The 22,820-nt window shown below is 49.7% G+C and overlaps 1 protein-coding gene across 1 annotated transcript in view; it reads right to left on the bottom strand.

Annotated features, from left to right (window-relative positions):
* Positions 1 to 22,820, bottom strand: part of LOC139574675 (netrin receptor UNC5A-like) — a 623,219-nt gene that overhangs the window by 49,247 nt on the left and 551,152 nt on the right. The window contains exon 12 of the mRNA XM_071399451.1: positions 22,179 to 22,412. Within this exon, the coding sequence (XP_071255552.1) occupies positions 22,179 to 22,412 (234 nt within the window). The remainder of the gene's footprint in view (positions 1 to 22,178; positions 22,413 to 22,820) is intronic.

Genomic DNA, 22,820 nt, shown 5'->3' on the forward strand with positions numbered 1-22,820 from the left:
ACTCATACTCTCCTCACCAGATAACAGGATTACCAAGACCACCCACAGCCCCATCCGTCCCTTCGTCCCTCCATCCCTCCGTCCCTCCGTCCCTCTGTCCCTCCATCCCTCCGTCCCTCCGTCCCTCTGTCCCTCTGTCCCTCCGTCCCTCCATCCCTCCGTCCCTCCGTCCCTTCGTCCCTCCGTCCCTCCGTCCACACTCATACTCTCCTCACCAGATAACAGGATTACCAAGACCATGGCCAAAGTTTCCCCAGAGCAACCTCCATTCATCAGCCCACACTCATACTCCCATCACTCTCCCTCCTTCCGTCCGTCCACACTTTCCCTCCTCTCCCTCCATCCCTCCATCCCTCCACTCCCTCTAGCCTCCACCCCATCCTCCATCCCTCCATCCTCCATCCCTCCACTCCCTCTAGCCTCCACCCCATCCTCCATCCCTCCATCCCTCCACTCCCTCTAGCCTCCACCCCATCCTCCATCCCTCCACTCCCTCCAGCCTCCACCCCATCCTCCATCCCTCCACTCCCTCCAGCCTCCACCCCATCCTCCATCCCTCCATCCTCCATCCCTCCATTCCCTCCAGCCTCCACCCCATCCTCCATCCCTCCATTCCCTCCAGCCTCCACCCCATCCCTCCATCCCTCCACTCCCTCTAGTCTCCACCCCACCCCATCCTCCATCCCTCCACTCCCTCTAGCCTCCACCCCATCCTCCATCCCTCCACTCCCTCTAGCCTCCACCCCATCCTCCATCCCTCCATCCTCCATCCCTCCACTCCCTCTAGCCTCCACCCAATCCTCCATCCCTCCCTCCATTCCTCCACTCCCTCTAGCCTCCACTCCATCCTCCACCCCTCCACTCCCTCTAGCCACCCCATCCTCCATCCCTCCACTCCCTCTAGCCTCCACCCCATCCTCCATCCCTCCATCCCTCCACTCCCTCTAGCCTCCACCCCATCCTCCATCCCTCCATCCCTCCACTCCCTCTAGCCTCCACCTCATCCTCCATCCCTCCACTCCCTCTAGCCTCCACCCCATCCTCCATCCCTCCACTCCCTCTAGCCTCCACCCCATCCTCCATCCCTCCATCCCTCCACTCCCTCTAGCCTCCACCCCATCCTCCATCCCTCCATCCCTCCACTCCCTCTAGCCTCCACCCCATCCTCCATCCCTCCACTCCCTCTAGCCTCCACCCCATCCTCCATCCCTCCACTCCCTCTAGCCTCCACCCCATCCTCCCTCCCTCCATCCCTCCATCCCTCCACTCCCTCTAGCCTCCACCCCATCCTCCATCCCTCCATCCCTCCACTCCCTCTAGCCTCCACCCCATCCTCCATCCCTCCACTCCCTCTAGCCTCCACCCCATCCTCAATCCCTCCACTCCCTCCACTCCCTCTAGCCTCCACCCCATCCTCCATCCCTCCATCCCTCCACTCCCTCCAGCCTCCACCCCATCCTCCATCCCTCCACTCCCTCTAGCCTCCACCCCATCCTCCATCCCTCCATCCCTCCACTCCCTCTAGCCTCCACCCCATCCTCCATCCCTCCATCCCTCCACTCCCTCTAGCCTCCACCCCATCCTCCATCCCTCCATCCCTCCACTCCCTCTAGCCTCCACCCCATCCTCCATCCCTCCATCCACCCCATCCTCCATCCCTCCACTCCCTCTAGCCTCCACCCCATCCTCCATCCCTACATCCCTCCACTCCCTCTAGCCTCCACCCCATCCTCCGTCCCTCCATCCACCCCATCCTCCATCCCTCCATTCTTCCACTCCCTCTAGCCTCCACCCCATCCTCCATCCACCCCATCCTCCGCCCCGCCCGGGCCTAGAGACATAGCTCCTTTTTGGGTTTGTGATAAACCATGACCAGGCCTCCTCTCCACAGACACATGTAGCTAATCTCTCCAGGCTGGATGACAGGAAGAGGTTTGATCCTGACTGCACCAAACCTTCATACAACACAAACACAACGCAACACGACACAACGGCCGGGATACCGGAAGGAGAGGGAGAAAAAGCTAACCCTGAACCGTTTAAAGAGATTATCTCTAACGTTACAATACTTCTAACAAGTCATTTAGTATATTTCAAACCTCTTGTTTTTAAGTTAGGCTCCGTTGATGTTTGTGTCATAACAATAACTGAAGTGTCATCGTGATAGATTAATCTTTCGTCTAAAACAGTCTATTGTTCTTTTGTTGCTTCTGTGTCCTAAGAAGGTGACTAAGAAGTGCACTTCAAGCTTTGTAGTATATGTAAAAAATAGTGCACACTTCTGAGTTGTAACACAGTAATAGTAATTAAAAAGTTAAAGTAGGACAGATGTAACTACTTACTGTATCTATAAATGTTGTTTTTAGTTTTACTTCTGGAAATTAAATCTGTCTCTTCCACACAACAATATGAAGCCTCTGGTCTGTCTGTCTGTCTGTCTGTCTGTCTGTCTGTCTGTCTGTCTGTCTGTCTGTCTGTCTGTCTGTCTGTCTGTCTGTCTGTCTGTCTGTCTGTCTGTCTGTCTGTCTGTCTGTCTGTCTGCCTGCCTGCCTGCCTGCCTGCCTGCCTGCCTGCCTGCCTGCCTGCCTGCCTGCCTGCCTGCCTGCCTGCGGTTTAAGGGTTAGGGTTAAGGTTTAAGGTTAGGGTTTAGGTTTAAGGGTTAGGTTAGGGTTAGGTTTAAGGGTTAGGTTAGGGTTAAGGTTAGGGTTAGGTTCAAGGGTTAGGGTTAAGGTTTATGTTTAAGGTTTATGTTTAAGGGTTAGGTTAGGGTTAAAGGTTAGGGTTAGGGTTAGGGTTAGGTTTAAAGGTTAGGGTTAGGGTTAGGTTTAAGGGTTAGGTTAGGTTAGGGTTTAGGTTTAAGGGTTAGGTTAGGGTTACTACAGTCAGGTTTAGGGTTAGGGTTACTACAGTCAGGTTTAGGGTTAGGGTTACTACAGTCAGGGTTAGGGTTGGGTTACTACAGTCAGGTTTAGGGTTAGGGTTACTACAGTCAGGTTTAGGGTTATGGTTACTACAGTCAGGTTTAGGGTTAGGTTAAAGGGTTAGGTTAGGGTTAGGTTAGGGTTACTACAGTCAGGTTTAGGGTTAGGGTTACTACAGTCAGGTTTAGGGTTAGGGTTACTACAGTCAGGTTTAGGGTTAGGGTTACTACAGTCAGGTTTAGGGTTAGGGTTACTACAGTCAGGTTTAGGGTTAGGGTTACTACATTCAGGTTTAGGGTTAGGTTACTACAGTCAGGTTTAGGGTTAGGGTTACTACAGTCAGGTTTAGGGTTAGGGTTACTACAGTCAGGTTTAGGGTTAGGGTTACTACAGTCAGGTTTAGGGTTAGGTTAAAGGGTTAGGTTAGGGTTAGGTTAGGGTTAGGTTAGGGTTAGGTTAGGGTTAGGTTAGGGTTACTACAGTCAACTCTGATTCATAATAAATAGGAGGAACTTTTCATCTAGATTATAAATGAGAGGACTGTGTGTGTGTGTGTGTGTGTGTGTGTGTGTGTGTGTGTGTGTGTGTGTGTGTGTGTGTGTGTGTGTGTGTGTGTGTGTGTGTGTGTGTGTGTGTGTGTGTGTGTGTGTGTGTGTGTGTGTGTGTGTGTGTATACGTGTGTGTGTATACGTGTGTGTGTGTATATATGGTGTGTATTATAAATTAGCATACTATTTCAGCCTCTAGTCTCAGCCTCCAGTATTTATGCTGCAGTAGTTTATGTCTCAGGGGGCTAGGGTCAGTCTGTTATATCTGGAGTACTTCTCCTGTCTTATCCGGTGTCCTGTGTGAATTTAAGTATGCACTCTCTAATTCTCTCTTTCTCTCTTTCTTTCTGTCTTTCTTTCTTTCTCTCTCTCGGAGGACCTGAGCCCTAGGACCATGCTTCAGGACGACCTGACATGATGACTCCTTGCTGTCCCCAGTCCACCTGGCCATGCTGTTGCTCCAGTTTCAACTGTTCTGCCTGCGGCTATGGAACCCTGACCTGTTCACCGGACCTGCTACCTGTCCCAAACCCTGGATTAAAAAAGTCAATGGAGAATCTATGCTGAACAACAATATAAACGCAACATGTAAAGTGGTGGTCACATGTTTCATGAGCTGAAATAAAAGATCCCAGAAATGTTCCATACGTACAACAAAGCGTATTTGTCTCAAATGTTGTGCACAAATTTGTTTAGATCTCTGTTAGTCAACATTTATCCTTTATAATCCAAACAAATATTATGGTTCAACTCAAATACACTAATTGCTAAAAAAAAATATATATATATTTTGGGAAATAAAAATAAATAAAAAGTATAATCTTTGTAAATATGTTATTTGGGATGCAGACAGTCTTTTAAAACACATAATGGAACGAATGTACGACTTGGGGTGTAAGAAAAGCCCCGAAACAATTAGCAGTGGAAACATGCATATTAATGAAAGCATGACTTGCGTAATTCTGAAACACAATGCTGCAGAGTACAAAGGAGAAATTAATTGAAACATTTTCTCGCCATTTGAGCTCAAATGAGGCTCAGGGAATTGAATGACTATTACAAGTAATTTTTAAACTCACCAGAATTTAAAAAACGATTAAATGGGTCTGATTGTGAATTATTAAGTCATTGTCCTCTGTCTGTATCTCTAGCAGACATAAGAAATGTAGGCTTCATCCCAAATGGCACCCTATTCCAGAACCCTGGTCAAAAGTAAGGCACTAGTGAATAGGTCAAATATTTCCCGTGGTCAAATAGTTTAGAAATGAGACTGACAGTCTCAAGCATCTGTAGCGGCATCTAAAGTAATGTATAGTACCAGTCAAAAGTTTGGACATACCTACTCATTCAAGGGTTTTTCTTTATTTTTATTTACTATTTTCTACATTGTAGAATAATAGTGATGACGTCAAAACTATGAAATAACACATATCGAATCATGTAGTTACCAAAAAAGTGTAACCATATTTTACATTTCAGATTCTTCAAAGTAGCTGTGCCTTGATGCCAGCTTTACGCTAGGGTTTCTGGGATGTTGATGTGACCAACTTTCAAAGCACTTCATGGGTACCGATGTGACGGGCCGGTAATCATTTCTGCAGGTTACCTTCGCATTCTCGGGCACAGGGTGGCCTGCTTGAAACATGTAGATATTACAGACTCGGTCAGGTTGAAGAGGTTGAAAATGTCAGTGAAAGACACTTGCCAGTTGGTCCGCACATGTCGTAATCCATCTGGCCCCGCGGCCTTGTGAATGTTGACCTGTTTAAAGGTGTTGCTCACATCGACTACGGAGAGCGTGATCACAGAGTTGTCCGGAACATCTGGTGCTCTCATGCATGCTTCGGAATTGCTTGCCTCGAACCAAGCATAAAAGGCATTTAGCTCGTCACACAGTCGTCTGGAACAGCTAGTGCTCTCATGCATGCTTCTCTTTAGGTAAAGGCATTTATGCTGTCTGGTAGGCTCACGTCACTGGGCAGCTCGCGGCTGGGTTTCCCTTTGTAATCCGTAATAGTTTGAAGCTGGTGACTAAGGTGGTAACTCCTCAATGCCATTGGATAAATCCCGGAACATGTTCCAGTCTGTGCTGGTAAAACAGTCCTGTAGTTTAGCATCTGCTTCATCTGACCACTTCAGTATTGAGAGAGTCACTGGTACATCCTGCTTTTAGTTTTTGCTTGTAAGCAGGAATCAGGAGGATAGAGTTATGGTCAGATTTTCCAAATGGAGAGCGAAGGAGAGTTTTGTACGCGTTTCTGGCGTGCTTGTGAAATGCTGGTAGAAATGAGGTAAAACGGATTTAAGTTAGCCTGCATTAAAGTCCCCGGCCACTAGGAGCACCGCTTCTGGATGAACATTTTCTTGTTTGCTTATGCAGCTCCTTGAGTGGGGTCTGGTGCCAGTGTCGGTTTGTGGTGGTAAATAGACGGCTATGAAAAAATCAACACACACACACTGAGAGAACACACACACACACACACACTAAGAGAACACACACACTGAGAGGACACACACACACTGAGAGAACACACACACTGAGAGAACACACACACTGAGAGAAAACACACACACACACACACACACACACACACACACACACACACACACACACACACACACACACACACACACACACACACACACACACACACACACACACACACACACTGAGAGAACACACACAGACACTGAAAAAACACACACACACACACACACACACACACACACACTGAGAGGACACACACACACACAGAGAACACACACACACACACACACACACACTGAGAGGACACACACACACTGAGAGGACACACACACACACTGAGAGGACACACACACACACTGAGAGGACACACACACACTGAGAGAACACACACACACACTGAGAGGACACACACCTAACACACGCAGCACTGTTTCTCCACACACGTGTTACACGTCGTCAGTGTGCAGCGAGCCAGTCAGCTGACTGCCAGCCCCGGCGAGGTCCAATAGCGGATGGCGGACACATTAAACATGAACTTAATTGGTCCCGATAGGGACTGTCTGGCTAACATACAGCTGGATCACATATGCAGAGCAACACAGGGAAATGTCATCGCAACCCCCAAGAGACACAGCACACTCAGTATCACACACTCTGCATCAAAGACAATACCAGTCCTAACTGGGAGATGAGAGACGCTGTGTGTTTGTGGGGAAGACTATGCTGGATGACACAGGCCCTGTTGGTGTGTGTGTGTGTGTGTGTGTGTGTGTGTGTGTGTGTGTGTGTGTGTGTGTGTGTGTGTGTGTGTGTGTGTGTGTGCGGTAGCATGTCTCCGGTTGACGCAGGCCTGTCGACTGAGACTGACTGACAGCCAAGAAACAAGAGGCACCAGAGAGAGAACAGACTCTGGTGCCTCTAGGATAAACGCACGAACACTGTACACATATTGTATGTGGCTGTGTCTGTGCATGCGGCTAATTTGGTCCTGATGGTGGTTTCGCTTGACTGCCACGCGCCAAGAGGTTCCCCATCTCTCTCTTCCCTGCCATTTCTCCCTTTCTCTGTCTCTCTGTTTCTCTTTCTCTCTCATATATCTCTCCCCTGCCTTCTCTCTCAGTCCTTCTTCTCTCAGTCGCTCTCTCTCTCTCTCTCTCTCTCTCTCTCTCTCTCTCTCTCTCTCTCTCTCTCTCTCTCTCTCTCTCTCTCTCTCTCTCTCTCTCTCTCTCTCTCTCTCTCTCTCCTTGTATCTCTCTCTCTCCTCTCTCTCTCTCTCTCTCCTTGTCTCTCTCTTCTTGTCTCTCTCTCTCTCTCTCTCTCTCTCTCTCTCTCTCTCTCTCTCTCTCTCTCTCTCTCTCTCTCTCTCTCTCTCTCTCTCTCTCTCTCTCTTCCTCTCTTCCCTTTCTCCGTATGGAGACGGATAATCAGGCGGTAATGCCAGCCTCCCTCCCTCGGGGACTGCCTCTGAGTAGCCTGTTAAGATTTAATTTGCATGCTTAATTAGTAAATTAAAAGGAGTGCCTCTCTTTCAGCTCTCTGCCAGCACCCCCCCAACCCCCCGTGATCCCTCTCTCCTGTCCTTTACGCCCCCTCTCCCTTCTCTCCCTCTGTCACCCCTCCAAAAAAGAAGTGGTGATTCCCACTTCAGTCCACTTCAGCCTGGTGGAGTGTCTGACCTGCTCTCAGAGAGGGGTGCTGGTGTCTGTGGAGGGCTGTAGGGAGGAGAGGAGGAGGGAGGTGGATGAGGGAAGTGAAGGAGAGGAAAGTGGGAGAGATCTGTCTGAAATGAGCCAATCAGAGAGCCGAGGAGGAGAGGAGAATTGAGCTCACGCTCCAGGGGAGGTTGTGAATTACTGTAACCTCTTCCTCCCACATCCCTCCATCCCTCAATCACTCACTCCATCCCTCCCTCCATCATTCCCTCCCTGCCTCCCTCCCCCCTCCCTCACTCCATCCCTGCCTCCCTCACTCCATCCCTCCATCCATCCCTCCCTCCATCCCTGCCTCCCTCCATCCATCCCTCCATCCCTGCCTACCTCACTCCATCCCTCCCTCCACCATTCCCTCCCTCCCTCCCTCCCTCCCTCCCTCCATCCAGCCCACAGTAGAGGACATGCTTCAGAAAGCGCCTGGCTGACATTCCTGTGGGACTCCATTATGAGATCATATGAGATGAGTTGTAATATTCATAGATATTAAAGAAGAGATGTGATAGTTTACAGATGACAAATACTGGAGAGTACGTCTCTGGGAGATGAATCTGTTTTATGGCAGTAAATCCTAACCTCATTCTCTATGACATCCTATGTTCTCTGGAACATTACCTAACAGAAGACCAGTTAAAGGCATTATTATTTTCAGCATGCTTCCAGCAACTATGATGCAATACCAGGTCAGTGCAGCTAAACTCTGCTTGGCTCAGTAGTGTGAAAATATTATAGTTTGTTGCAGTGGATTGGTGTGAGCCAGTGTTGGAAGTTAGTCTCCTACTGAACGGTTCTGAGAGAGAGAGAGAGAGAGAGAGATACAAGGAGAGAGAGAGAGAGAGAGATACACAAGGAGAGAGAGAGAGAGAGAGAGAGAGAGAGAGAGAGAGAGAGAGAGGGAGAGAGTGAGAGAGCGAGAGAGAAAGAGAGAGAGAGAGAGAAAGAGAGAGAGAGGAGAGAGAGAGAGAAAGAGAGAGAGAGAGAGAAAGAGAGAGAGAGAGAGAGAGAGAGAGAGAGAGAGAGAGGGAGAGAGTGAGAGAGCGAGAGAGAGTGTAGTTTTATCCTGCATCAATAGTTTGTTGTTTTACACTGCGGATTCTCTCATGTATTCCACTCCTTCCCTTTCCTCTCTCCTCTCGTGTCTCTCTACTCTCTAGGTGTGCCGACAGGGCCATACTCGTACTTATAATCCTACACGTTGACAGTTGATAGTCGGATCGGATGATACTCGTGATCGGGGGAAAAAAACGGAAGTTTTTTGATATGCCTAGATAGATGTTGGCAAAATCCCTCCCTGCACATGCTCACTGCAAATCATTTGCAGATTAGTAGCAGTGTGCGTGTCTGTGTCTCTTCTGTCACTCAGTCAGACAGCATTTCATATTTTTCCCCTACCTTTGACCCCACTTGTTAGATATTAGGCACATTGACAGCTTGACATCAAACGTCCTCACCGTGGGATTTATAAGAGCAGCAGCAATCTAAATGATCAGACTGAAAAACATGCCAGTAAAAGTGATCGGGTGAAATTATGAACCGAGTGGATGGAGAAATTCAACTTCACTCTATCCAATCAGAACAGCAGGATCAACGTACAGCCCGCCCTTCTATTTACAGACAGGCACACTAGCCAGTTGAGACCACGTAGAACCTCACACATGACTGACTGACATGAGAAAGATGCAACGCTGGCACTGGTTTTGTCTCGGCACACCTCTACTCTCAATCCTCCTCCTCCTCTCCTCTACTCTCCTCTACTCTCAATCCTCCTCCTCCTCTCTTCTCCTCTCCGCTACTCTCAACCCTCCTCCTCCTTTCCTCTACTCTCAACCCTCCTGCTCCTCTCCTCTACTCTCAACCCTCCTGCTCCTCTCCTCTACTCTCAACCCTCCTCCTCCTCTCCTCTACTCTCAACCCTCCTGCTCCTCCTCCTCCTCTCCTCTACTCTACTCTCAACCCTCCTGCTCCTCTGCTCTACTCTCAAGCCTCCTCCTCCTCTCTTCTCCTCTACTCTACTCTCAACCCTCTTCCTCCTCTCCTCTACTCTCAATACCTCCTCCTCCTCTCTTCTCCTCTACTCTACTCTCAACCCTCCTGCTCCTCTTCTCTGACACTTGGCGGAACAAGGACGTGGATAATATACATCTAGCTGGTTTCTCTACGCAGGACGGCAGGACAGAACGGCAGCGTCGGGTCAGGTTAGGGGGGGGGGGGGGGGGGGGGTGTCTCTTTGTTAACAACAGCTGGAGAGGGCTCTCTAATATTAAGGAAGTATTGTGCTTCTGCTCGCCTAAATTAGAGTACCTCATAATAAACTGTAGACCGTACTATTTACCAAGAGAGGTTCCATTTATTTTTCATAGCTATTTATTTACCACCATTAACCAATGCTGGCACTAAGACCACCCTCGACGAGCTGTATCGGGCCATACGCAAACAAGGAAATACTCACCCAGAGGTGGCGCTCCTAGTGGCCGGTGATTTTAATGCAGAAAAACTCAAATCCGTCTTACACAATTTCTACCAGCATGTCAACTGTGCAACAAGAGGCAAAACAAACTCTAAATCACCTATACTCCACACACAGAGACGCGTACAAAACTCTCCCTCCATCTGGCAAATCGGACATAAATCTATCCTCCTGATTCCTGCTTACATAGAAAAACTCAAACAGGAAGTACCAGTGACACAATCAATACTGAAGTGGTCCGATGAAGCGAATGCTAAGCTACAGGACTGTTTTGCTAACACAGACTGGATGATGTTCCGTGATTCATCTTTTTTTTTATTTTTTTATTTTACCGTTATTTTACCAGGTAAGTTGACTGAGAACACGTTCTCATTTGCAGCAACGACCTGGGGAATAGTTACAGGGGAGAGGAGGGGGATGAATGAGCCAATTGTAAACTGGGGATTATTAGGTGACCGTGATGGTTGAGGGCCAGATTGGGAATTTAGCCAGGACACCGGGGTTAACACCCCTACTCTTACGATAAGTGCCATGGGATCTTTAATGACCTCAGAGAGTCAGGACACCCGTTTAACGTCCCATCCGAAAGACGGCACCCTACACAGAGCAGTGTCCCCAATCACTGCCCTGGGGCATTGGGATCTTTGTTTAGACCAGAGGAAAGAGTGCCTCCTACTGGCCCTCCAACACCACTTCCAGCAGCACCTGGTCTCCCATCCAGGGACTGACCAGGACCAACCCTGCTTAGCTTCAGAAGCAAGCCAGCAGTGGTATGCAGGGTGGTATGCTGATGGCATTGAGGAGTTAACCACATCAGTTACAGGTTTCATTAATGAGTGAATCGATGACGTCGTCCCCAAAGTGACCGTTCGTACATACCCCAACCAGAAGCCATGGATTACAGGCAACATCTGAACTGAGCTATAGGCTAGAGCTGCCGCTTTCAAGGAGCAGGACACTAATCCGGATGCTTATCCGACGAACCATCCAACAGGCAAAGCATCATTACAGGACTAAGATTGAATCCTACTACACTGGCTCTGATGCTCGTCGGACGTAGCAAGGCTGGCAAACTATCATGGATTACAAAGGGAAACGCAGCCGCGAGCTGCCCGAGTGACGCAAGTTTGCTATACTTGCATTCTATGCTCGCATCGAGGCAAGCAACATTGAACCATGCATGAGAGCACCAGCTGTTCAGGGCAACTGTGTGAACATGCTCTCTGTAGCCAATGTAAGACCTTTAAACAGGTCAACATACCAGGATGTGGCAGGGCTTGCAAATCATTACAGGCTACAAAGGGAAGCACAGCTGAGAGCTGCCCAGTGACACGAGCCTACTTGACGAGCTAAACTACTTCTATGCTCGCTTCGAGGCAAATAACACTGAAACATGCATGAGAGCATGCATAAACCCCTCCTGTACTCCCTGTTCAACCACAACTGCGTGGCTGTTGTACAACTCCAACACCATCATTAAGTTTGCTGACTACACAATGGTGGTAGGCCTGATTACCGACGACTATGAGACAGCCTATAGGGAGGAGGTCAGAGACAACAATGTCTCTCTCAATGTCAGCAAGACAAAGGTTGTGGACTACAGGAAACAGAGGGCCGGAGCACAACCCCATACACATCGACGGGGCTGCAGTGGAGCGGGTCGAGAGCTTCAAGTTCCTCGGTGTCCACATTACTAAGGATCTATCATGGTCTATAACACAGAAACAAAGTGTGAAGAGGGCATGATAATGCCTCTTGCCCCTCAGGAGGCTGAAGAGATTTGGCATGGGCCAGATCCTCAATAAGTTTACAGTTGTACCATTGAGAGCATCTTTACTGAGTGTATCACCGTTTGGCGACTGCTTGGCATCCGACCGCAAGGCGCCACAGAGGGTGTTCTCTCTGCATGACAAGCGATACCGATGCACCAAGTCTGGAGCCAACAGGACGTTGAAAAGCTTCTACCCCCAAAGCCATGAGACTGCTACATAGTTAGTCTGGGGTGGCTATTTGGTTAACTATTTAACTACCTGCATTGACCCTTTTTTGCACAAACTTTTTTGACTCATCACGTTGCTGCTACTGTTTACTATAAAGTCCATTCAGTATGTATTCAGAACCCTTGACTTTTTCCCCACTTTGTTACATTACAGCTTTATTTCTAAAATTGCAGATTTTTCTTCTTCTCATCAATCTGCACACAATACCCCATAATGACATCACAATACCCCATAATGACATCACAATACCCCATAATGACATCACAATACCCCATAATGACATCACAATACCCCACAATGACATCACAATACCCCATAATGACATCACAACACCCCACAATGACATCACAATACCCCATAATGACAAAGCAAAAACTATTTTTGTTGAATTTTTGCAAAGGTATATAATAAAAAATTTAAAAATGAAATATCACATTTACATAAGTACTCAGAGCCTTCACTCAGTACTTTGTTGAAGCACCTTTGGCAGCGATTACAGCCTTGAGTCTTGGCACACCATTCACTTGATAAAGAAAAGGACAGCCGCACACTAGGAGCTCAGATGCAATAATTTAATAACCTAATAACCAACGTTTGGACAGACAAGCTGTCTTCATCAGGGTATAATGAGAAACATTATACCCAGGTGCTGGCTAGCAGAGTAGAACACCTGTTTAGGAGAGGTGCTGGCTAGCGGAGTAGAACACCTGTTTAGGAGAGGTGCTGGCTAGCAGAGTAGAACACCTGTTTAGGAGAGGTGCTGGCTAGCAGAGTAGAACACCTGTTTAGGAGAGGTGCTGGCTAGCAGAGTAGAACACCTGTTTAGGAGAGGTGCTGGCTAGCAGAGTAGAACACCTGTTTAGGAGAGGTGCTGGCTAACAGAGTAGAACACCTGTTTAGGAGAGGTGCTGGCTAGCGGAGTAGACCACCTGTTTAGGAGAGGTGCTGGCTAGCGGAGTAGAACACCTGTTTAGGAGAGGTGCTGGCTAGCAGAGTAGAACACCTGTTTAGGAGAGGTGCTGGCTAGCGGAGTAGACCACCTGTTTAGGAGAGGTGCTGGCTAGCGGAGTAGACCACCTGTTTAGGAGAGGTGCTGGCTAGCAGAGTAGAACACCTGTTTAGGAGAGGTGCTGGCTAGCGGAGTAGAACACCTGTTTAGGAGAGGTGCTGGCTAACAGAGTAGAACACCTGTTTAGGAGAGGTGCTGGCTAGCAGAGTAGAACACCTGTTTAGGAGAGGTGCTGGCTAGCAGAGTAGAACACCTGTTTAGGAGAGGTGCTGGCTAGCAGAGTAGAACACCTGTTTAGGAGAGGTGCTGGCTAGCAGAGTAGAACACCTGTTTAGGAGAGGTGCTGGCTAGCAGAGTAGAACACCTGTTTAGGAGAGGTGCTGACTAGCAGAGTAGAACACCTGTTTAGGAGAGGTGCTGACTAGCAGAGTATAACACCTGTTTAGGAGAGGTGCTGGCTAACAGAGTAGAACACCTGTTTAGGAGAGGTGCTGGCTAGCGGAGTAGAACACCTGTTTAGGAGAGGTGCTGGCTAGCGGAGTAGAACACCTGTTTAGGAGAGGTGCTGGCTAGCAGAGTAGAACACCTGTTTAGGAGAGGTGCTGGCTAGCAGAGTAGAACACCTGTTTAGGAGAGGTGCTGGCTAGCAGAGTAGAACACCTGTTTAGGAGAGGTGCTGGCTAGCGGAGTAGAACACCTGTTTAGGAGAGGTGCTGGCTAGCAGAGTAGAACACCTGTTTAGGAGAGGTGCTGGCTAGCAGAGTAGAACACCTGTTTAGGAGAGGTGCTGGCTAGCAGAGTAGAACACCTGTTTAGGAGAGGTGCTGGCTAGCAGAGTAGAACACCTGTTTAGGAGAGGTGCTGGCTAGCAGAGTAGAACACCTGTTTAGGAGAGGTGCTGACTAGCAGAGTAGAACACCTGTTTAGGAGAGGTGCTGACTAGCAGAGTAGAACACCTGTTTAGGAGAGGTGCTGGCTAGCAGAGTAGAACACCTGTTTAGGAGAGGTGCTGGCTAGCAGAGTAGAACACCTGTTTAGGAGAGGTGCTGGCTAGCAGAGTAGAACACCTGTTTAGGAGAGGTGCTGACTAGCAGAGTAGAACACCTGTTTAGGAGAGGTGCTGGCTAGCAGAGTAGAACACCTGTTTAGGAGAGGTGCTGGCTAGCGGAGTAGAACACCTGTTTAGGAGAGGTGCTGACTAGCAGAGTAGAACACCTGTTTAGGAGAGGTGCTGGCTAGCGGAGTAGAACACCTGGTTAGGAGAGGTGCTGACTAGCAGAGTATAACACCTGTTTAGGAGAGGTGCTGGCTAGCAGAGTAGAACACCTGTTTAGGAGAGGTGCTGGCTAGCGGAGTAGAACACCTGTTTAGGAGAGGTGCTGGCTAGCAGAGTAGAACACCTGTTTAGGAGAGGTGCTGGCTAGCAGAGTAGAACACCTGTTGAGGAGAGGTGCTGGCTAGCAGAGTAGAACACCTGTTTAGGAGAGGTGCTGACTAGCAGAGTAGAACACCTGTTTAGGAGAGGTGCTGGCTAGCAGAGTAGAACACCTGTTTAGGAGAGGTGCTGACTAGCAGAGTAGAACACCTGTTTAGGAGAGGTGCTGACTAGCAGAGTAGAACACCTGTTTAGGAGAGGTGCTGGCTAGCGGAGTAGAACACCTGTTTAGGAGAGGTGCTGGCTAGCAGAGTAGAACACCTGTTTAGGAGAGGTGCTGGCTAGCGGAGTAGAACACCTGTTTAGGAGAGGTGCTGGCTAACAGAGTAGAACACCTGTTTAGGAGAGGTGCTGGCTAGCAGAGTAGAACACCTGTTTAGGAGAGGTGCTGGCTAGCAGAGTAGAACACCTGTTTAGGAGAGGTGCTGGCTAGCAGAGTAGAACACCTGTTTAGGAGAGGTGCTGGCTAGCGGAGTAGAACACCTGTTTAGGAGAGGTGCTGTCTAGCGGAGTAGAACACCTGTTTAGGAGAGGTGCTGGCTAACAGAGTAGAACACCTGTTTAGGAGAGGTGCTGGCTAGCGGAGTAGAACACCTGTTTAGGAGAGGTGCTGTCTAGCGGAGTAGAACACCTGTTTAGGAGAGGTGCTGGCTAACAGAGTAGAACACCTGGTTAGGAGAGGTGCTGGCTAGCGGAGTAGAACACCTGTTTAGGAGAGGTGCTGTCTAGCGGAGTAGAACACCTGTTTAGGAGAGGTGCTGGCTAACAGAGTAGAACACCTGTTTAGGAGAGGTGCTGGCTAGCGGAGTAGAACACCTGTTTAGGAGAGGTGCTGGCTAGCGGAGTAGAACACCTGTTTAGGAGAGGTGCTGGCTAGCGGAGTAGAACACCTGTTTAGGAGAGGTGCTGGCTAGCAGAGTAGAACACCTGTTTAGGAGAGGTGCTGACTAGCTGAGTAGAACACCTGTTTAGGAGAGGTGCTGACTAGCAGAGTATAACACCTGTTTAGGAGAGGTGCTGGCTAACAGAGTAGAACACCTGTTTAGGAGAGGTGCTGGCTAGCGGAGTAGAACACCTGTTTAGGAGAGGTGCTGGCTAGCGGAGTAGAACACCTGTTTAGGAGAGGTGCTGGCTAGCAGAGTAGAACACCTGTTTAGGAGAGGTGCTGGCTAGCAGAGTAGAACACCTGTTTAGGAGAGGTGCTGGCTAGCAGAGTAGAACACCTGTTTAGGAGAGGTGCTGGCTAGCAGAGTAGAACACCTGTTTAGGAGAGGTGCTGGCTAGCAGAGTAGAACACCTGTTTAGGAGAGGTGCTGGCTAGCAGAGTAGAACACCTGTTTAGGAGAGGTGCTGGCTAGCAGAGTAGAACACCTGTTTAGGAGAGGTGCTGACTAGCAGAGTAGAACACCTGTTTAGGAGAGGTGCTGGCTAGCAGAGTAGAACACCTGTTTAGGAGAGGTGCTGACTAGCAGAGTAGAACACCTGTTTAGGAGAGGTGCTGACTAGCAGAGTAGAACACCTGTTTAGGAGAGGTGCTGGCTAGCAGAGTAGAACACCTGTTTAGGAGAGGTGCTGGCTAGCAGAGTAGAACACCTGTTTAGGAGAGGTGCTGGCTAGCAGAGTAGAACACCTGTTTAGGAGAGGTGCTGACTAGCAGAGTAGAACACCTGTTTAGGAGAGGTGCTGGCTAGCAGAGTAGAACACCTGTTTAGGAGAGGTGCTGGCTAGCAGAGTAGAACACCTGTTTAGGAGAGGTGCTGGCTAGCGGAGTAGAACACCTGTTTAGGAGAGGTGCTGACTAGCAGAGTAGAACACCTGTTTAGGAGAGGTGCTGGCTAGCGGAGTAGAACACCTGGTTAGGAGAGGTGCTGACTAGCAGAGTATAACACCTGTTTAGGAGAGGTGCTGGCTAGCAGAGTAGAACACCTGTTTAGGAGAGGTGCTGGCTAGCAGAGTAGAACACCTGTTTAGGAGAGGTGCTGGCTAACAGAGTAGAACACCTGTTTAGGAGAGGTGCTGGCTAGCAGAGTACAACACCTGTTTAGGAGAGGTGCTGGCTAGCAGAGTAGAACACCTGTTTAGGAGAGGTGCTGGCTAGCAGAGTAGAACACCTGTTTAGGAGAGGTGCTGGCTAACAGAGTAGAACACCTGTTTAGGAGAGGTGCTGGCTAGCGGAGTAGAACACCTGTTTAGGAGAGGTGCTGGCTAACAGAGTAGAACACCTGTTTAGGAGAGGTGCTGGCTAGCGGAGTAGAACACCTGTTTAGGAGAGGTGCTGGCTAACAGAGTAGAACACCTGGTTAGGAGAGGTGCTGGCTAGCGGAGTAGAACACCTGTTTAGGAGAGGTGCTGGCTAACAGAGTAGAACACCTGTTTAGGAGAGGTGCTGGCTAGCGGAGTAGAACACCTGTTTAGGAGAGGTGCTGGCTAACAGAGTAGAACACCTGGTTAGGAGAGGTGCTGACTAGCAGAGTAGAACACCTGTTTAGGAGAGGTGCTGGCTAGCAGAGTAGAACACCTGTTTAGGAGAGGTGCTGACTAGCAGAGTAGAACACCTGTTTAGGAGAGGTGCTGCCTAGCGGAGTAGAACACCTGTTTAGGAGAGGTGCTGGCTAGCAGAGTAGAACACCTGTTGAGGAGAGGTGCTGGCTAGCAGAGTAGAACACCTGTTGATGAGAGGTGCTGGCTAACAGAGTAGAACACCTGTTTAGGAGAGGTGCTGGCTAGCAGAGTAGAACACCTGTATAGGAGAGGTGCTGGCTAACAGAGTAGAACACCTGTTTAGGAGAGGTGCTGGCTAGCAGAGTAGAACACCTGTATAGGAGAGGTGCTGGCTAACAGAGTAGAACACCTGTTGAGGAGAGGTGCTGGCTAGCAGAGTAGAACACCTGTTGATGAGAGGTGCTGGCTAACAGAGTAGAACACCTGTTTAGGAGAGGTGCTGGCTAGCAGAGTAGAACACCTGTATAGGAGAGGTGCTGACTAGCAGAGTAGAACACCTGTTTAGGAGAGGTGCTGCCTAGCGGAGTAGAACACCTGTTTAGGAGAGGTGCTGGCTAGCAGAGTAGAACACCTGTTGAGGAGAGGTGCTGGCTAGCAGAGTAGAACACCTGTTGATGAGAGGTGCTGGCTAACAGAGTAGAACACCTGTTTAGGAGAGGTGCTGGCTAGCAGAGTAGAACACCTGTATAGGAGAGGTGCTGGCTAACAGAGTAGAACACCTGTTTAGGAGAGGTGCTGGCTAGCAGAGTAGAACACCTGTATAGGAGAGGTGCTGGCTAGCAGAGTAGAACACCTGTTTAGGAGAGGTGCTGGCTAGCAGAGTAGAACACCTGTATAGGAGAGGTGCTGGCTAACAGAGTAGAACACCTGTTTAGGAGAGGTGCTGGCTAGCAGAGTAGAACACCTGTATAGGAGAGGTGCTGGCTAGCAGAGTAGAACACCTGGTTAGGAGAGGTGCTGGCTAGCAGAGTAGAACACCTGTATAGGAGAGGTGCTGGCTAACAGAGTAGAACACCTGGTTAGGAGAGGTGCTGACTAGCAGAGTAGAACACCTGTTTAGGAGAGGTGCTGGCTAACAGAGTAGAACACCTGGTTAGGAGAGGTGCTGGCTAACAGAGTAGAACACCTGTTTAGGAGAGGTGCTGGCTAACAGAGTAGAACACCTGGTTAGGAGAGGTGCTGGCTAGCAGAGTAGAACACCTGTTTAGGAGAGGTGCTGGCTAACAGAGTAGAACACCTGTTTAGGAGAGGTGCTGACTAGCAGAGTAGAACACCTGTTTAGGAGAGGTGCTGGCTAACAGAGTAGAACACCTGTTTAGGAGAGGTGCTGGCTAGCAGAGTAGAACACCTGTTTAGGAGAGGTGCTGGCTAGCAGAGTAGAACACCTGTATAGGAGAGGTGCTGGCTAACAGAGTAGAACACCTGGTTAGGAGAGGTGCTGGCTAGCAGAGTAGAACACCTGTTTAGGAGAGGTGCTGGCTAGCGGAGTAGAACACCTGTTTAGGAGAGGTGCTGGCTAGCAGAGTAGAACACCTGTATAGGAGAGGTGCTGGCTAACAGAGTAGAACACCTGGTTAGGAGAGGTGCTGACTAGCAGAGTATAACACCTGTTTAGGAGAGGTGCTGGCTAGCAGAGTAGAACACCTGTTTAGGAGAGGTGCTGACTAGCAGAGTAGAACACCTGTTTAGGAGAGGTGCTGGCTAGCAGAGTAGAACACCTGTTTAGGAGAGGTGCTGGCTAGCAGAGTAGAACACCTGTATAGGAGAGGTGCTGGCTAACAGAGTAGAACACCTGGTTAGGAGAGGTGCTGGCTAGCAGAGTAGAACACCTGTTTAGGAGAGGTGCTGGCTAGCGGAGTAGAACACCTGTTTAGGAGAGGTGCTGGCTAGCAGAGTAGAACACCTGTATAGGAGAGGTGCTGGCTAACAGAGTAGAACACCTGGTTAGGAGAGGTGCTGACTAGCAGAGTATAACACCTGTTTAGGAGAGGTGCTGGCTAGCAGAGTAGAACACCTGTTTAGGAGAGGTGCTGACTAGCAGAGTAGAACACCTGTTTAGGAGAGGTGCTGGCTAACAGAGTAGAACACCTGGTTAGGAGAGGTGCTGGCTAGCAGAGTAGAACACCTGTATAGGAGAGGTGCTGGCTAACAGAGTAGAACACCTGGTTAGGAGAGGTGCTGACTAGCAGAGTATAACACCTGTTTAGGAGAGGTGCTGGCTAGCAGAGTAGAACACCTGTTTAGGAGAGGTGCTGACTAGCAGAGTAGAACACCTGTTTAGGAGAGGTGCTGACTAGCAGAGTAGAACACCTGTTTAGGAGAGGTGCTGGCTAGCAGAGTAGAACACCTGTTTAGGAGAGGTGCTGACTAGCAGAGTAGAACACCTGTTTAGGAGAGGTGCTGACTAGCAGAGTAGAACACCTGTTTAGGAGAGGTGCTGGCTAGCAGAGTAGAACACCTGTTTAGGAGAGGTGCTGGCTAGCAGAGTAGAACACCTGTATAGGAGAGGTGCTGGCTAGCAGAGTAGAACACCTGTTTAGGAGAGGTGCTGGCTAGCAGAGTAGAACACCTGTTTAGGAGAGGTGCTGGCTAGCAGAGTAGAACACCTGTTTAGGAGAGGTGCTGGCTAGCAGAGTAGAACACCTGTTTAGGAGAGGTGCTGGCTAACAGAGTAGAACACCTGTTTAGGAGAGGTGCTGGCTAGCAGAGTAGAACACCTGTTTAGGAGAGGTGCTGACTAGCAGAGTAGAACACCTGTTTAGGAGAGGTGCTGACTAGCAGAGTAGAACACCTGTTTAGGAGAGGTGCTGGCTAGCAGAGTAGAACACCTGTTTAGGAGAGGTGCTGGCTAACAGAGTAGAACACCTGTTTAGGAGAGGTGCTGGCTAGCAGAGTAGAACACCTGTTTAGGAGAGGTGCTGGCTAGCAGAGTAGAACACCTGTTTAGGAGAGGTGCTGACTAGCAGAGTAGAACACCTGTTTAGGAGAGGTGCTGACTAGCAGAGTAGAACACCTGTTTAGGAGAGGTGCTGGCTAGCAGAGTAGAACACCTGTTTAGGAGAGGTGCTGGCTAGCAGAGTAGAACACCTGTTTAGGAGAGGTGCTGGCTAGCAGAGTAGAACACCTGTTTAGGAGAGGTGCTGGCTAGCAGAGTAGAACACCTGTTTAGGAGAGGTGCTGGCTAGCAGAGTAGAACACCTGTTTAGGAGAGGTGCTGACTAGCAGAGTAGAACACCTGTTTAGGAGAGGTGCTGACTAGCAGAGTAGAACACCTGTTTAGGAGAGGTGCTGACTAGCAGAGTAGAACACCTGTTTAGGAGAGGTGCTGGCTAGCAGAGTAGAACACCTGTTTAGGAGAGGTGCTGGCTAGCAGAGTAGAACACCTGTTTAGGAGAGGTGCTGGCTAGCAGAGTAGAACACCTGTTTAGGAGAGGTGCTGACTAGCAGAGTAGAACACCTGTTTAGGAGAGGTGCTGGCTAGCAGAGTAGAACACCTGTTTAGGAGAGGTGCTCCATCTGTCAGAGTGACCATAGTGTTCTTGGTCACCTCCCTGATCAATGCCCTTCTCCCCCGATTGCTCAGTTTGGTCGGGCGGCCAGTTCCAGGAGGAGTCTTGGTGATTACAAACGTCTTCCATTTAAGAATGATGGAGGCCACTGTGTTCTTGGGGATCTTCGATGCTGCAGACATGTTTTTCCACCCTTCCCCAGATCTGTGCCTCAACACAATCCTGTCTCGGAGCTCTACGGACAATTCCTTTGATTTCATGGCTTGGTTCTTGCTCTGACATACACTGTCAACTGTGTGTCCTTAAATAAATCATGTCCAATCATTTGAAAATACCACAGGTGGACTTCAATGAAGTTGTTGAAACATCTCAAGGATGATCAATGGAAACAGGATGCACCTGAGCTCAATTTCATAGCAAAGGGTCTGAGTACTTATGTCAATAAGGTATTTCTGTTTTTATTTTTAATACATTTGCAAAAATGTCTCTCCTCCCCTCCTCTCCTCCACTCTCTCCCCTCCTATACTCTCCTCTCTACCCTCCTCCTCTCTCCCCTCCATTCTTCCCCCTCCTCTCCTCTCCTCTCCTCTCCTCTCCTCTCCTCTCCTCTCCTCTCCTCTCCTCTCCTCTCCTCTCCTCTCCTCTCCTCTCCTCTCCTCTCATCTCCTCTCCTCTCCTCTCCCCATCCACTCTTCTCCTTCCCCCCTCGCTCCTCTCTCCTCTCTTCTCCTCTCCTCTCCCCCTCCCATCCTCTCCCCTCCCCCTCCTCTCTTCTCCTTCTCCTTCCCCCTCTCTCCTCTCTCCTCTCTTCTCGTCTCCCCTCCTTTCCCCCTCCCCCTCCTCTCTTCTCCGTCCCCCTCTCTCTCTTCTCCTCTCCCCTCCTCTCCTCTCTCCCCTCCCCCTCCCCCTCCTCTCCTCTCTCTTCTCCTCTCTTCTCATCTCCCCTTCTTTCCCCCTCCCCTCCTCTCTTCTTCTTCCCCCTCTCTCCTCTCTCCTCTCTTCTCCTCTCCTCCTATTTCCCCATCTCCACCCTAGCCCCAGTGTATTATCCACTCAGTCTCCTCTTCCTGTTCCTGTGGTAAGCCACAGCCTCTCTATGGAGTTGTCGTTTTTACAGGTTGATTTAACACTAAGTCCTGCTGTTTGGTAATCTAGATATCACACAGCTCTATCAGTCGTTACACAGAGAGACATTTCTTTAGCAGATACATTAACCACTCAGAACACATATTGGCCCCTCCAAAAAGCCTCCTTATTCCATTATATAGCGCACTACTTTATAGTTTATATAGTGCACTACTTTTGACAAGGGCCCATAGGGCGTGTTCATATAAGTTGGACACACACACACACACACACACACACACACACACACACACACACACACACACACACACACACACACACACACACACACACACACACACACACACACACACACACACACACACACACACACACACACACACACGATCGCTCAAGCGTCCGGGAGGCACATTTCAGGCAGGATGTATAATCAGCCTTTAATAGACAGGATGAAACAGCACCTCTGTGGGGATCTAAAGGTGTGTGTGAATCTAGGTTCCTTACCTTGAAGACATCTTGTGTATCATCCATGCAGTAGACTCTGATGTTATACTCCAGGGTAGAGCAGTATGCGTCAGAGAAGAGCACCAGGCGGAGACGCTTGGCTGCGGCCATGTTCAGAGATTCTCCCACCAGAGAGAAACGACCCAACTGCTCCGAGAACACCCTGCACGTCTCTGCCTCCAACTGACAGTAATACGGCTCTGAGATCAACTCCTCCCCCATCATTAAGACGTCCTGGGGATAGAGAGAGAGAGGTGTGGGGTTAGGGGCAGGGTGTGTGTGGTAGTGGGGGCAGGGTGTGTGTGGTAGTGGGGTCAGGGGTCAGGGTGTGTGTGGTAGTGGGGTCAGGGGCAGGGTGTGTGTGGTAGTGGGGTCAGGGTGTGTGTGGTAGTGGGGTCAGGGTCAGGGTGTGTGTGGTAGTGGGGTCAGGGGTCAGGGTGTGTGTGGTAGTGGGGTCAGGGGCAGGGTGTGTGTGGTAGTGGGGTCAGGGTGTGTGTGGTAGTGGGGTCAGGGTCAGGGTGTGTGTGGTAGTGGGGTCAGGGTGTGTGTGGTAGTGGGGTCAGGGTGTGTGTGGTAGTGGGGTCAGGGGTCAGGGTGTGTGTGGTAGTGGGGGCAGGGTGTGTGTGGTAGTGGGGTCAGGGG

The sequence above is a fragment of the Salvelinus alpinus genome, chromosome 4 (genome assembly GCF_045679555.1).
Source record: "Salvelinus alpinus chromosome 4, SLU_Salpinus.1, whole genome shotgun sequence".
In the NCBI taxonomy this organism is placed as follows: domain Eukaryota; kingdom Metazoa; phylum Chordata; class Actinopteri; order Salmoniformes; family Salmonidae; genus Salvelinus; species Salvelinus alpinus.